The 15,467-nt window shown below is 32.8% G+C and overlaps 1 protein-coding gene across 4 annotated transcripts; it reads left to right on the top strand.

The window, feature by feature from the left end:
* Positions 1-1,907: 1,907 nt before the first annotated feature.
* On the top strand, positions 1,908-8,908 carry LOC140964725 (mitochondrial arginine transporter BAC2). 4 transcript variants are annotated; one of them, XM_073424650.1, is made up of 7 exons: positions 1,908-2,045; positions 2,908-2,990; positions 3,110-3,185; positions 3,852-3,947; positions 4,685-5,201; positions 6,427-6,562; positions 8,342-8,908. In XM_073424650.1, the coding sequence occupies exons 5-7, from the start codon at positions 4,726-4,728 to the stop codon at positions 8,534-8,536; spliced, it is 807 nt and encodes a 268-aa protein (XP_073280751.1). In that variant the 5' UTR covers positions 1,908-2,045; positions 2,908-2,990; positions 3,110-3,185; positions 3,852-3,947; positions 4,685-4,725; the 3' UTR covers positions 8,537-8,908. The 4 variants fall into 4 exon arrangements, with proteins under 4 accessions (XP_073280751.1, XP_073280729.1, XP_073280743.1 ...); XM_073424628.1 differs by having other exon boundaries at positions 2,877-2,990; XM_073424642.1 differs by having other exon boundaries at positions 2,877-2,990; positions 6,413-6,562.
* Positions 8,909-15,467: the final 6,559 nt, after the last annotated feature.

The raw sequence follows: 15,467 nt of genomic DNA, 5'->3' as shown, positions 1-15,467 counted from the left end.
CTAACACTATATATATTTATTAATGGTGAGATGACTCTTTTTTCTTTTTTACAATCGTACTCAAGATTCAGATCATCTCGTTTTCAAATTTTTTTCTTTTCTATATTTCTCACACATAAATAGAAAGTTTTAGAAAATTAACGCATAATCCACAAGTCTGAAGAGTGAAACTGACGACCTTACTGAAAGTTGGTAGCTCAGGCACCGTAGCACCACACAGAGGCGATGAAAGAAGTAAACCAGCTCCAAAGACCTATTGCTTTTGCGAAAGCTGTTACTTAATATGTGGTCTTCCAAACCTAAATTTGGATCCTCCCATTATTTCAAACCAATTTTTGGATCATTTTGACTTGATTTGTTTCACTATTTGGCCACTGTGTGATGTATATTTTTAGAACAAACTAGAAATCCAAGCCATATAAAACGACACAAAGAAGACAGTTTCAAGTTTGTATTATTGGAATTATTATTATCTTTTTAACAAAAACTTTAAAAAAATTGGGAAATATTTTGATATAGTGTTTGGAGAAAATAAAAATGTCTGCTTTTAAAAGTAAATTAAAATTTTAGAATAATTTTTACTATCTTTATTATTATCATCATATATACGATATTAAATTTTATTATATATATTTATATTATTAAATTTTTAGATGATCATGTTATTTTTAATTACAAAAAATAAAAAAAGCATTAATTTAAAAATAACAAAATTCATCATGTTTAGATAATTATTTTAACTGAATAAATACGCTAATGATACTTTACTGTCTGAATAAAATATCACTTCGGCTTTAATATTGTCGTCATGAGCATTGAATGAGGTAGGGATGTAAGGACAAAATTATTAACACGTTTTGCAGACAAAATGTTGATGAAGGAAATTTCGTGGAAAGATGGAAGACGCGTTTTATACGCGTCTTCACACGGTTAAGGAGCTCTATAAATAGAGCTCTCCCCTTTCATTCTGAAATCATCCCTTCTTCGAGTTTTCTCTCATCTTATAAGCATTTGAGTGCTTAGTTCTATAATATTTGTGAGGTGTTTTGTTCTCCTATATTAAGAGTGTGCGTGTTCTCTTTGGAAATACAGTGAGTGGGTTGTACACCACAAAATATTATAGTGGAAATTCTTTTCATCTTGCCCGTGGTTTTTACCCTAATAATTTTTAGGGGTTTTCCACGTAAATCTCGGTGTCGAGTTTATTCTTTATTTTCGGGTTTTATTATCTCAAATTACCGCAAGTGGGACCAACAAATATAACACAAAAACTCATGTGAGATCATCTTATTGGTCAAGTCAATTTTGTTAGACGAATCTTCTATCCGACCTGAACCGTGAAAAAATAGTAATTTTTATGTCAATGTGTATGCCATCTTAGCTAATTTTATAGTAAAGCGAAAAGGAAATCTTACTTAGGTGTGTTAAATTTATTTTCCAAAATTAACCTAATTAAATGAAAAATATATATATAAAACGAGAAATTAAGAATTTCTTTACTTATAACTTCTACATTCTAGAAACCATTATAATAATAGTTGGTTTTTCTATTTTTTTTTTAATTATATTCGGTGAGTTTTTTTATTTTAATGTTGTCTCTATCAATGATTGGGTAACAAATAAAGATTTTACGTTTTATATGTCACATATGATAAAAAACGGTCTCACAGATCGTATTTTGTAAGAGATCTTTTATTTCATGGACTGTCTTGCAAAAAACCAACTCGTCACATTTTTTAAAATGCAATTACTTCCAAGGATGCCATGTCTTGGGGAAGAAAATGGAAACATTATAGCAAATTTTTCATTCTGTTGCCATTTCCTAAATAAATTTATTTATGAAATAGCTAAATATAATTGAAATGTTATTTTTTTTTTTCAATAGAACTTCTCCTTGAAGTGGTCATGCGAATTTACTGAAATAAACTTGGCCTTGCAGAAGACCTCTTTGGCCACTTCCATTTCCATTTGTAGCAAATGTCAATTCACTCTTTGGGAATATTGGAGCCATTTTTTTATTAAAGTTGTTTCTGCAGTTGTTCAAGGTATTGCGCTAGACATTCGGCTGCTTTTTCAGCTGTTTTTTTTACGTGGTTGATTGGTTTTATATGGATGTCAACCGACGGCGGGCGAATCTGGTTGTATGTTGTCGTTTATGGGTCCTTACTGTTTCGTCAGTGTGGCAAAGTTTGTGAGCTTTTGCATACGTGGACGTGCTTGGTAGCTGTTTGATACAAGTCATTAATAGTGTAAGGGAGGCAAGTGGGTTTGAGTAAGTTTTTGTTTGATGATCTTCAGTGCGAATTAGAGTGACACTAGGTGATTGGGTTTGCAAAGGCTGAAAATCTGTTAGTGGGTTTCAGTTTTTTTTTTTAAAAAAAATCAATAGCGCATTATTTTGAATTGATATGAACCATTTTTTTATGATTATAATTATAATTTTGTGTTTATAAAAGAAAACGAAGTTGAAAGCTTTACCAGCAATTTGTTCGATTACAATAGCAATTTTGTTTTGCATTTAAAATTTGGCCATTGCTTTAGGTGGAAAAAGCATGAACTCTGCTCTTTATAAGATGGAACTTGTATTAAAAAAAATCCTCTGAAGTTCACGTTTTTGCACTTCAATGGCCTGGCTGATTCTTCCATGATTAGTAATCACTTATAACTTACCATAAGTAGTATTATTAAGATTGAGAACACACCGATTTATTTTTTGGTCATGATACACTCTTGCAGCATGGAAGCATTTTTTATTTTCAACTTATAAAAGGGGATAAGCTTTTACATTTATGAATATTTGATTTTTTTTGACAAAATATATCCAATCACCTCTTCTTGTCATTTGAGTAAAGGCGTATGCTAATTAATTTATTCAGATGGACGAATTAATGAAGAACACATTCGCAGTCCATGTAGTTGCCGCATCTGCATCTGTGGCTCTAGGCACTACCATCATTTACCCTCTTGATAGTCTCACAGTCTTGAAACAGGTTCGGACTATGAGAACTAATGCTATAGTTTTCTTTATTTGGTGGACTTTCATTTTATCATTCCCTTAAATTTTCTTTGTTTCAATATCCATTAGCACTAAAACAAACATAGAAAACAGGTTGGATCCACTACTAGGAAACAGTTGGCTGTGGGTCAGGTTCTCGCTAGAGTACGAGCTATATCTGGATATTCAGGTTAATTTTAGTTACTCACCTTTTCCAACATTTATCAGGCATAGGTAGTTTTGTAAATTGCGAAGCCATCATCTTTTCATTGTTGAACATACATATTTGTGACAAAATCAATTTACTGATCAGGAATTGAGGCTCAAATTATGTGCCGTGCATCTTACCACTGTATACACAATGACATTTGCATGCATATGTTTCTGTAGATGACAAAATCTTGCTTAATGAGTCAGTGTTATATGAGTCTTGGAGTTCAAAGATTAGTTTTCTGCTCCTTATTCCTCATGCCATGTTAATATTGCTTCAAATTTGTCCATGTCCTTGTGGAATTGTTAACCAAAAATAAAAAAAAATCAACTCTGCAAGCACTAGTATCCTGAGTTCCAAGTACTCTGTGACACTTTCCTTTTAACTATTGTGGGTCTGATAGGCCGCCTGAAAATAGAAGAATTTGGGGAAATGTATGTTACTGATATTGCCTTAATATGTGAATGCTAAAGATAAATTTTTTAAAGATGAAATACCTAAATTTGTATATGAAATGAATCAATTTAAAATTCTTACATATGTCAGGAAATGAAGTCTAACTATATCAGAGTACCCAATCATCCAATTTAAATTTACTCCCCTAAATAGTTACCTCAATAGATTTTGTCTGATTTCCTTTTTTAGGTTTGTATGGTGGTCTTGGATGGTTGATTGTGGGGAGAACATTTGGTCTTGGAGCTCGCTTTGGTGTTTATGAGATATTAACGGCCTTCTATAAAGGTATTTACTTTTCTGCATCTTTCCTTCTCTCTAGTCTTCTTTTTCTACTTGCTGCACCTTTACTTTCTGACTGCGAACTTGCTCAAAACTTTTGTGATGTATTATGCAAATGTTTTCTATCAGGGGACCAAATATACGAAAGCAAGTACACATAGTTTTATCAGGAAGGTCAAACAGACCTGTATTTTGACCAACTCCCTGAAGATATCTAACCTGTATGAAGATATGCACTATGGGCATGGATTAGAAATTTGTAAAGTAAAGGGGTCACATAACTAATGATACCTGTCTCAAGCTTTTGCTTGACTATTTTAGTCATCATTGTGGATTTCTAACTGAGTTAGGTGGTGTTCATTCGACAGAAGGGATATTATGTGGGGTGCATTGTTTCGCTATTTATGCTTTCTGTCAAAGTTGTCACATTAGACAAGTTTCAACAATGTGATCAAGCACAAGAGCTACTAACTAAAGATCGAATTTGTGTGTTAACAATGATTTGCCACCAGGTGAAACAGTTAACAGAAAGTTGCGCTCTTAGTATATGTAATATGGCAGTAAAGAGTAGGGTGGTTTATGAGTAAACATTCTGGACATTGACCACTGTACATATTATGTTTATGAGAGATTTTTATCCTGTGAGAATGAAGGACACACCTCTATTCTTGTTTTGCCTCTTAGAAAATCCTATCGTGTATTAATGATTATGTTATGGTCGCCCACATATTGTTTTATGTCAGATGGCCGTGAATATTCTTATGTTGATGTCTCTGAGGCACTAATGGCTGGGTTTGCTGCTGGCATGGTTGAGTCACTTGTAAGCTCTCCCTTTGAAATTATTAAACTTCGTGCCCAGGTGGCTTCTGCCTCTCGTCTTCTGCACTCTTCATCGATTGCAGAAAAGAGTTCCGTTTCCCCTTTAATTTCAAGCTTGCTACCCAGATATTCAATGAATATGATGTCAATGAGTAACTCTATATGCATTTTGTCCACCTTGACCACTAAACACGAAAATCTGGTAAGTGCATTGAGAGAATATCCATGGATGATGACCGGATCTGGGAGGCCACCAGCTGTCAGTAATGTCAGAAAGCCATCAGACATCATTGCGTTGGAAGGATGGCGTGGTCTATGGCGAGGTCTTAGATCTGGAGTATTTCGGGACTCAATTTTTGGTGGCATATTTTTCTCGAGCTGGCAATTTCTGCACAATGCGATGATAAATTGGAAAGCAGTGGGAATGGACCCTATACCCAGGTTAATATTGATATACATCCAAAAATGGTTGTCCATCTAAGTTTTAATGGTTGGATTTTCTCTTTGGGGTTTGAAAATGTGATTTTCTTGCTAATTTTAGTCTATGAAATGTTGATTCCTATTCTTGAGCACTTAAAAGTTTCGGACCTGAGATGCCATACCTAAATATATTGTTCATACCTGTTTATTCATAGTATTGGTGGGAAAAACTTGTGTAGGCTGTGACTGAGATAAAAGTGGAATTTTTCTTGTGCGAGTGGTTTTACTTTTTCTGTTGATTATCCTTTCTGAGGCGAGATTTTTCATTACCAACATTTCAGAATGACAGTTGCATTTCTAGCTTGTCTTATGGTCACCAGTATGTCAGAGTTATAGAGCAAACCTCAACTAACCCAAACCTAGGTGACTAGCCACCTCTGAATTTTATATATTTTTGTGTTTTTAACTTTTGTCTTCATTTTTTTTAATCACGTGATGGCATAAGTTTGTTTTATATAAATGGTAGTTATCAGCATAACCAAAAGGCAGAAGAACTGAGAAAATCACTCTCTTTTAACTAATCATTGCCATTTTCTCATGATTAGAATGATTATATACTGCCATACCCTGTAGCAACTTGTGGTATATGGGCTGGATGTAGCTTTTACAAATTGAAAATGTCCGTCAAAGTGCTCATCTCGAGTTGGAAATTCCATCTGTCATACTTAATTAGTCTTTACCTTATTCAGTTGTGTCTTGTTTGGAGGTTTATGTGGATGTCTGATGTTTCATTTTCAAGAAGATGTTTCTCACTGTACATTCTCTCTTTGCAAATCAACAAAAAATAGACATGAAACCGAAAGCACAAAGAAATAAGACTGACTTTTAAATTTATTATCTGAAACAATATTTTTTTCATTTATTGTTCAAGTTAATCTTCTGAATTCTACACTCTGCTGTTCAAAGTTCTGCAGGGTAGATTCTTTGCTTTGCCTGATAAAATCATCTCCTTCGTTTGGATGGCGAAAATGTAGAATTTAATATGTGATAGTTTGACAGTAAAGTTTGATAAGTTGGTAAAATTTGTAATCTTTGCTTTTCAGAATTAAGTTGCGGGTATTCAGCAGAGTGGCTTGTGATTTGGAGTTCATGTGTTTCTAAATTTTCTATAGATAACTGAAAAAAATTGTACTAATGATCTGTCCGTTTGCCTTCTTTTCCTCATAGTGTAGACTGTGTTGTTCAGGGGTGATGAAGACGTGGGTCCCTTGTCTCCATTGGCTGTTAGCATTGCGGCTGGAGTTTCTGGTTCAATTGCTGGTGCTGCTTCTCATTGTTTCGACACCGCTAAAAGTCGATCACAATGTACTGTTATTCCCAAGGTATGATACTTGCTGAAAGGAGTTGGTTGCTGTTCAGTTTTGGTGGTAATCACCCCTAGTTCAAATATTCAATGTTTCTCGAAGCTTCATTGGGTTCTCCGTTGATCGGAGACGCCTATCTTCAAAATGCATATTCACTGTGACCCAGTGAACATTTACTTTTATAAACAACTGTCAAGTTTCATAGTCATCTCTTTTGTATGACCATGGCAAAGGAATATGATGGAGTTTGAGCATGGAACTTTCTTGGTGAGCAAATTGTTGTCACGTGTCATTGTTATAAAAGGCAAAAGGTGCGCTGTGATGCCTGGGACCAAAAAGGGTGAGGGGTGATCGCCGGTGTTATGAGATTGCACGGACAATGAGCGACTCATGGCAAGCTTCTAGGCGAAAGGAATATGAATGAACCGATCTCACACCGGAATGAGAGGGATTTCAAAACTGTTAAGGCATGAGATTGTGCTGTTGAGAAGAGTTTAAAATATTTGATATGTACTACTCATATCAAGAAGGTGCTCCTTCTTTTCGAAAGCTCATATGAGCTCCAACGTTAAGCATGCTTGACTTGGGGCAAATCTGGGATGGGTGACCCAATGGGAAGTTTCTTGGGATGCGTGTGAGTGAGGACATAAGCACGCTGGAAAAACCCGTCTTGGTACAGTTAGGACAGTCGTCGAATATGGGACATTACAGTTCGTATCAGAGCCGACCTGTCTTAGTACGGTGTGGTTCGGGGATAAACCAAGCGGAAGCTGGTAGGCATATGATGTCCTGGGCTAAAGAGGGCGGGGGTTGATCGTTGGTGCCATGAGGTTGCACGGAGAATGAGCTGCTCCTGACAGGCTTCTAGACGAAAGGACCATGAATGAATTCCAAAACTGTTCAATTATAAGACTGTGCAGTTGAGAAGAGTAAAAATTTGATATGTACTACTCATATCAAGAAGATGCATATTATTTTCGGGAACTCATCACATAAGAACTCCAAAATTAAGCGTACTTGACTTTAAGCAACTTTGGAATCGGTGATTCCTTGGGAAGTTTCTTAGGGTGCGTGTGAGTGAGGACATAAGCACGCTGAAAAGACTTGTTTTGGTACAGTGGGGGCAACTGTCAAATCTAGGGCGTTACACGTGCCTTTTGCAAGGCACAGGTTCTGACAAGACATGATAAACTAGAGTCCAAACGCTCTGTCTAACAAAAAGTCGTGGGCAAAAAATTATAAATCAAGCCCACAAGTCATTAACACTTTAATACCCAAACGCCTCAGGCTCCACGAGGACCACACACATCTTAAATAAATATGTTGTGTATGTATGGTTTTCATTTCAGAAACCTTCCATGATAGAAGACTCTTAGTCTCGTATTACTACATTGATTTTATTAAACTCGATGTGGTGATGTGAAAAAATGATTGGTTTCATCTTCTTAATTCTCATCTTCTTGGAGTTTTGATCGAGGTCTCCATCACAATTTGTTGATTATTTAGCATCATTGTAGGAGCTCATGACGTTTAGCCCGAATCCGAGTGTTTTTTAATAGAGCTAGATAATTAAGTTCAAACCAAATAAATTGAACTCAAATTCGATCTGAACTCGAGTCCAACATTGTTCATTTACGGATTTTGAGCTGGCTAAAAAAAATTCGAGCCCAAGTTTGAAATATTAAAAAATAGCTTGTGTGCGGCTCTATTTGGTTCGTTGTATCATCTGAGTATGACCCTTGTTTATGTTTTTGCGCCTCAGATAACATATCTTATTCTTTGAAATGTTTCATGCAGTATATATCCATGGAGAGGAAATTACTTAAATGGCGCAAACCAGGAACAAGACTCGAGAGGCTAACTGGGATCCACCCAGCAGATAGAAACTTGTTGCTGAATGGCATACGATTGAGGACGGTTCATTGTGGACTTGCATCTTTTGTAGTTGTTGGAAGTTATTTTTTGGCAATTGATCTTCTGGCTGCTGATTGAAGATCCCCACATAGGCATGAATTTGGCTTAGTACTTTGACAGGATCAAGGGGATGGCATCTCTTGCGACCACCTACCAAATATACGATTTATCTTGACGAGGTAAAGAGTTAGAGCTACGTGGGCAGATTTGATTTTCGAGAATAAGGTTCGAACTTGTGCTTTCCTGATCATCATGAGTTGGTGAAAGTCTGAATTTGATTATCAGGATCCAGTTATTTAATGTTTGGTACAAAAATGGATCTATTGACACCATTTACTTATGCTTACGTATTTGGTATTTAATGTTCATGTTTTAATGTGTATTGCTATGCAAATGAAACTAGGATCCTCCATAGAATTATACAAAAAAACATGAATTTTATGGAGTGTTTGCAACTTCTAAAATAAGTGATTATGAATTTTTCGTTGAAAATCTTCTTTTATTTCTTACATGGTGGCTTGTATGAGGTACTTCTATTTACACGACTCTTCGGCCATTATATACAAAGCACGGCTCTTTAACTATAGGTGGATTTGAGGTTACTGTTCTTAAGATAGATCTTGGATCCCACATGGTAAAAAAAAATCACAAAATTTTTTGTTAAACGGGTCTCAAGAGTCAATTTTGTGTAACAAATATCTTATTTGGGTTACTCATGAAAAATATTCCTTATTATTATATGAGTATTGTTGATTCGTCTCACGGATAAATATTTGTGAGACCGTTTAACAAAAAAAACTTATTAAAAAATTGGACAGTTGGATTTATCTTTAAGGAACTTTCTTCAGCAACTGATGAACCTAATCCACGTGATTACAAGTTAAAGTTGCATGGGATCGGAAAAGTTGTACACATTATTCTAAATTAAGTATTTCACCACTAGCGGTGAAGATCCCATAGACTCTATTTCTTCTTGTTATTTTCGATATCTATATCACAAATCTCAGTTGCATATTTGAAAGGTGGGCAACAGCCGGTTTGGTTCAGTTTTACATAATTACATTTAATTTTCAGTTTACGGTTTTTGAAATTTCTAATAAGATAAATAAATCATTTTATTACGGGTTGATTCAATTTTATAGTATTACGGTTTGGTTTATATGGGCGGCTTATGCGGTTTAGAAACAAATTTAACTAATTTATTATGTATCATTCCAAAAAGTGTAAAATAATTATTTAAATTCGATTTCTATAATTTTTCGTTCGGTTTTTGGAGATTACAATGATATAATTTGTTAATTGAATTCTCTTGTTTTTAGTTTAATTTTGTCAGTAAGGTTAAGTTATTTAAATTTTGTTATTATTTAGATTTGTTAATTTTGTTAGTTATAAATTAAACTATTTTTAAATATATATAAATATTGTTGAACCATTTTTTAGTAAAATTATAATTAGTTATAAAAATTTATTGAATAAAAAATATACATATAAGTAGAAATACAAAAATTTATATATTAAATATTAAAAGTATATTTAGTCATAATAGTCTAAATGTAAATAAAATATTTTTATTCTTAAAGTACAATTTTATCGGTCGGTTCGACTTTTAATTACATAAAATCATAACCAAACCATCAAAATAAGCACTTCAATTTGATTTTTGGTTTTTTTTTTTGGATTATCTGTTTTTCGATTCAGACCATGTAAACTGGGATATTTAGTCTTTTTGTTTTTGTTTTTGTGTGTGTTGATCTTCGACGGTCAAAGTGTATTTTGCCCTTTATACTATACATATATGGCTAAAAATCTGTTAAAAATAAATAGGCATGAAAACATATGTGATCTTGAAAGCACACTTTGTATTTTAATGATTTTTCTCCTTTTTCTCAATTCAAATTACCTAAATATATACATGTCCCTTGTGAAGATTGAATGGTTTTTTTTTTTTTTTTTTTCCATTTATTAAACACGAATTTAAAGGAAATCATATTAATAATAACTATGAATCTAATTTAATATGGAGTATGTCTATTGTGAGACGGTTTCAAGGATCTTTATGTGTGAGACGGGTCAACACTGCCGATATTCACAATAAAAAGTAATATTTTTAGCATAAAAAGTAATACTTTTTCATGGATGAACCAAATAAAAGATCCGTCTCACAAAATACGACCCGTGAGACCGTCTCACACAAGTTTTTGCCTTCTTTAAATTCCTACATTTTTCCATCAGTCCTAACTCCTAATCAAGTCTGGAAGATTTTGTAAAGTAACTTGACTAAAATAAAAATGCATCACATATTAATTCATAATATTTATAAATTATTTTACATACACAACACTAAGAGAGAAAAATCGACAATTGTTTCTGAAATTATTCTAAGAATTATCTTTTAAATTTGTTTTAACTTATTTTCTTATCTACCGTGTAAATTACTAAAATATTAAATTATTACACAAAATTAAATTTTANACATTAGGCGAATTGAGGTTACGTCTGCGATTCGAAGAGGAATTTCAAGTAAACCCTTTTCGAATTCGAATGCGAGCAGTCGTCTGTTGATTCCATATTTGATTTTAGTGTGCTTGTTCCATTAAATGGTTAGATTGAGACCGAGATCGTATGCCACTGAATTCAGCATGCTACTGAATGTGGTTGTAAAGATGAAACACTATCATGCTGTCCTCCTAACGATTGATGAAATGCATCACTTGGGCATCGAATGAATTAATTGCTACAATGTTGGTGCATCGATTTCTCGCACCCAAAGCGCAGCGGAAGATAATAATTTTTCGTTTCGTCATATAAAACGGTCATTGGGTGTCATATGTTCATAACCATTCATAGGATGTTAGGATTTTATACATACGCGTATATTACGCTTGGACTCTAAACTATTTCGGTTTTAAAGTGGAGATAGTCTTTCTCGTAAATCCCTGCGAACGGAACTTGTCTTTGGATCGTCTAACTAGGTCCACGATCGGAAACTTTTTTCCTTCGCTTGGATTGCATTAGAAATTGCAAGCGATTTGTGTTGAGACTATAGCCTCCGAATTTCAAAAACCCAGAGACATTGCAGCGACGGCGGCGCGGCGTGGAAGGAAAGCACTTGGCCGAAATTTTTCTTCAAAAGATGGGTGATGGCCGAGAGCTTCAACAACGGAGGAAGGGTTTTCTAGTGAATTTTGTGTGCAAGAGTTTCGGTATAATTAATGACTCCTTATGGTATATTTATAGAGTGCGACTCCTGATCCGGTCAGGAGTTCCTCTCCCACAAAGACTCGTATCAGAACTCAATATTTCATTATATTAAATTCTTATATTATTATTTATTATATTATGTGTTTGTCAACTTTTGATAATACATTATTTATATATATGTATGTGTACATTTGTAGTCACCACTACTAGTATTAACATTTAATTAGCAAATTTCAAATTCACGAAATAAATTATTCCGAACTCATTATAATCTTGATCGACGATATGAGAGCGCCAATTCACCGTTATTTTGGCCCGATTTATTCAACCGCTCATTTTCTTCTTTCCTGATGGGCTTTGATATTAGGTTTCTTATTTAATTTGAGTCTAAGAGTACGTTATTTTGGTTTAACCAAATTTTTTATTTAGCGCTAATGTTGCTAATGACATTATTTTATTTTATTTTTTTATTAATGTTGTCGCTTTTATTAAATTTGTTGATTTGGGTATATGTAACATTATTATTAATTTATTTCATATTATTTCCTATTATTCTTTTTTTTAATTAACATTGCTATATTAATTTTAATTTTAATTTTAAATAATTCATTTTTTATGGTTTTTCTTATCAATGCTATTTTTTTTTAAAAGTAAACGTTAAACATTTGACTAATATGCTTCCCCCATGCGACCAGTCTTGATAAGGTTAGCTATACAAGACCTAATTTTCTCAACTCTTAAGAAACAGTCGGGCCACAAATAATGCGGAAAATGGATGAATACTATATGCTCAAATATAACAAATAAACAAGATCAGTAAATGCAGTAAAAGCAATGACACAAGAATTTTATGGATCTTCAAAGACTTGAGCTACTACATGAACTTCTTCCACTTAGGAAATTTCACTAGAAGATTTCGATTTTACAACTATTTGTAACAACTCGATTCAACCTTAGCACATATTCACTGCCTGAGTCGAAACTCCAAGTTAACTCAAATGATTAAGATACAGTCTAACAAATAATACAATAAAAATGAGGTAAAGAAATGAATCCTCGAGTTGAAAATGTCGAACAACTCTTCACATGTCCTAGAAACGGTCGACTAGTTTGACATGAGCCTTTGATGATCCTTGATGATCTGATAAATGATCTTTGATGTAAGGGCTGATGAGCAGTAGTTGATATCAAAGTTATGAGTGCTTAGAAAATTTTTAACATAATGTTTCAAGTGTGTACAATCTCGTACTTTTTAAAGTTCAAGTAATTGAAAATCTTCTTGGCATTATCTATTTATAGTACTTATTGCATCTTCTCATTCAACGCTCGACTATAGCTCAATAAAATGGGCATTAATGCAACAGTATTGATATCATCATCGTTTCTTGATTTATTGTATATTTTAATTAATGATCAATTTGACATTTACCAAATGTGAAGAAACGACCACTGATAGCAAAAAGTAACTAGGCCTGCTCATAGAATTTTTAAAAAACAATCCGATCTTCTGATATCATGTTTGTTATGTATGACCGGTCTACTAACTTTTCTGATAAAGTAGGTGAGATATTGTAAGACATGTGGTTTGTATATGAAGATGATTTTACTCAACCGTTTATAAATGTACTTCGATAAGGTAAACGGTTGAGTAGCCCTTATGCCACAGACTTGTACGTTTGAGCAATACAAGCTTGTGCAGTTAAGTAAATCAAATACGTTGCTGATGATAAAATTGTTTTATAGCTTTGCGTCTTGAGGCCAGTTGAATGACTTCTTCTGAGTCTTCAGTGGACGGTCGAGTACCTTTAATATATTGCAAAGCCAGCTTGATCTAATATAATAAGTTATTATTTGTTATCACAAAAACTAAGAGATCTAACAAATTACTTTAAAGCTTTTTATTTTTATTGTTTAACAATATTTTGGGAAATTATATTATTTAATATATTTTTAAGAATAATCCTATAAATATTGGCAAGAGAAATTAAAATTACAAATTATATAAAAACTCAACATACTGTTTCAAGATTATATTTTTAAAATATGGTAAAAAAGTGTGATGTGCCACTTTAAGTGGCGGAAGCACGGTTTTTTTTTTAAAAAATAAATTTCAAAAATAAGGTAGATGATGGAGTTTTGCAAAATTAAGGCAAAACACTACCATCAATGGCTGAACTAATAGCAGCAGACACAAATTGCAGCGTCCAAGCTGCCACGTGTAGCGCCAGCATCAGACTTTTTTTTTGTTTTTTAATTGAATTTGGTCACATATCTTATTAGTAAAATAGGAAGACTGAATGTGAAAATGAGAGTTGAAGCTTAAGTTCAATAATTTGGAAAAAAAGAAAGATCACTTTATATGGTCAGTTAGTCAACAAATTTTATTAAAAAAAATTTATTTGTAAAATATTAATTAATGTATCTTTCAAAAAAATTGAACTTATTTTTTTTTAAAAAAAATTTATATAAATATGTGTTGGTTCAGTTTTCGAAAAAAATGTATAAACTTATTTTTTATTTTATTAGTAATATGATTAATAAATAATAATAATAATAGTTGGATTTAATACCAAAATTTTTGAATTTGTACTTTTTTATTTTTTAAACTAAATATTTTATTTATTTAAATATACGTTGATTTAGTTTTAAAAAATAAAAGAAGTTGTTTATGTGTGTCGATCCACTTATTTTTTATTTTTAAATCAATGAATTTGAGCTCCAACTTTAATTTTGTGTATGTGAATTAGTTTGAAAGATAAATCACTTTGTATTTTTTCGTAGTCAGAAATTTTTGAATCTGTGCAAAATTTTCGAAAGATAATTTTTAAATTTTTTTAAAATAATATTTTTCTAAATCATTTTTTGGTTTACCATTTTAAAGTATATTGATATCACTACTGCTACAAGTATTTATATTTAATATATTGTATTATAGTAGAATATACAAATTGAAATAAATCGAAACTCACACTCATAAGTACTTAATTTGAGTTCCCATGAAAAGATGGAATATTTGGTGCTCCATTAGCTTTGTTTACCGGAACAAATGGTTTTCTTGATTCATTAGAAATTGGGTAGGTAAAGAAATTTCTTGTTGAATTACGTACGTACTTAAAAACATATAAACCTCAGTTCCAAGAAATAATAGCTTCCGAGGTTTTGCAGCCATCCAATGTTGTAGCCAATTCCAACACCTGCCATTTTTATCAAATTGGTTGTTTTTCATACAAGAATTAATGTTTTGGCTCGACTTTTGCTGCTGAAAAAATCATAATAATAATCAAAACACAACACACTTAAAGCCATGTAACTTAGACAAAAATCATTCTCGTGTAAAATCTGATATAGAGTTTTTATTATATTTTTTTTAATATATTATTCCAAGAAATAAAATAGTGGTTACCTTTAACAATTTCTTTCAATTCAGATAAAAACACTTGTTAACCTTAAATCAACTTTAGACACCAAACTGAGAAATATCAGGTGGCAACCAGTAAAACACAGATTGTTACAAAGAAAATGAAGAACAACCGATCAAGAAATGATAATTGAAAATGAAGAACAAAAGAAGAACATACAACCAAGTTAGAAGAAATCGACAACTTCTTCTAGATAGGAAAATATTGGTATACCAAAAGGCATATTCACTACCGATACTTGCCTTAAACCACAACGTTTGAAGAAAGAAAAAGATAGGAGAATATAAAATAAAAGCAAGTAACACTGGAGGGAGTGGTCATTTTAAAAAATTAGCTCTCACCACTGAGCAAAGATAGATGGCGCCATTGCTTCCGATTTCGAAGAGGCT

The sequence above is a fragment of the Primulina huaijiensis genome, chromosome 2, assembly GCF_012295235.1.
Source record: "Primulina huaijiensis isolate GDHJ02 chromosome 2, ASM1229523v2, whole genome shotgun sequence".
Taxonomy (NCBI): domain Eukaryota; kingdom Viridiplantae; phylum Streptophyta; class Magnoliopsida; order Lamiales; family Gesneriaceae; genus Primulina; species Primulina huaijiensis.
The sequence above is the reverse complement of the archived record's forward strand: the minus strand, read 5'-3'. Positions and strand labels throughout refer to the sequence as shown.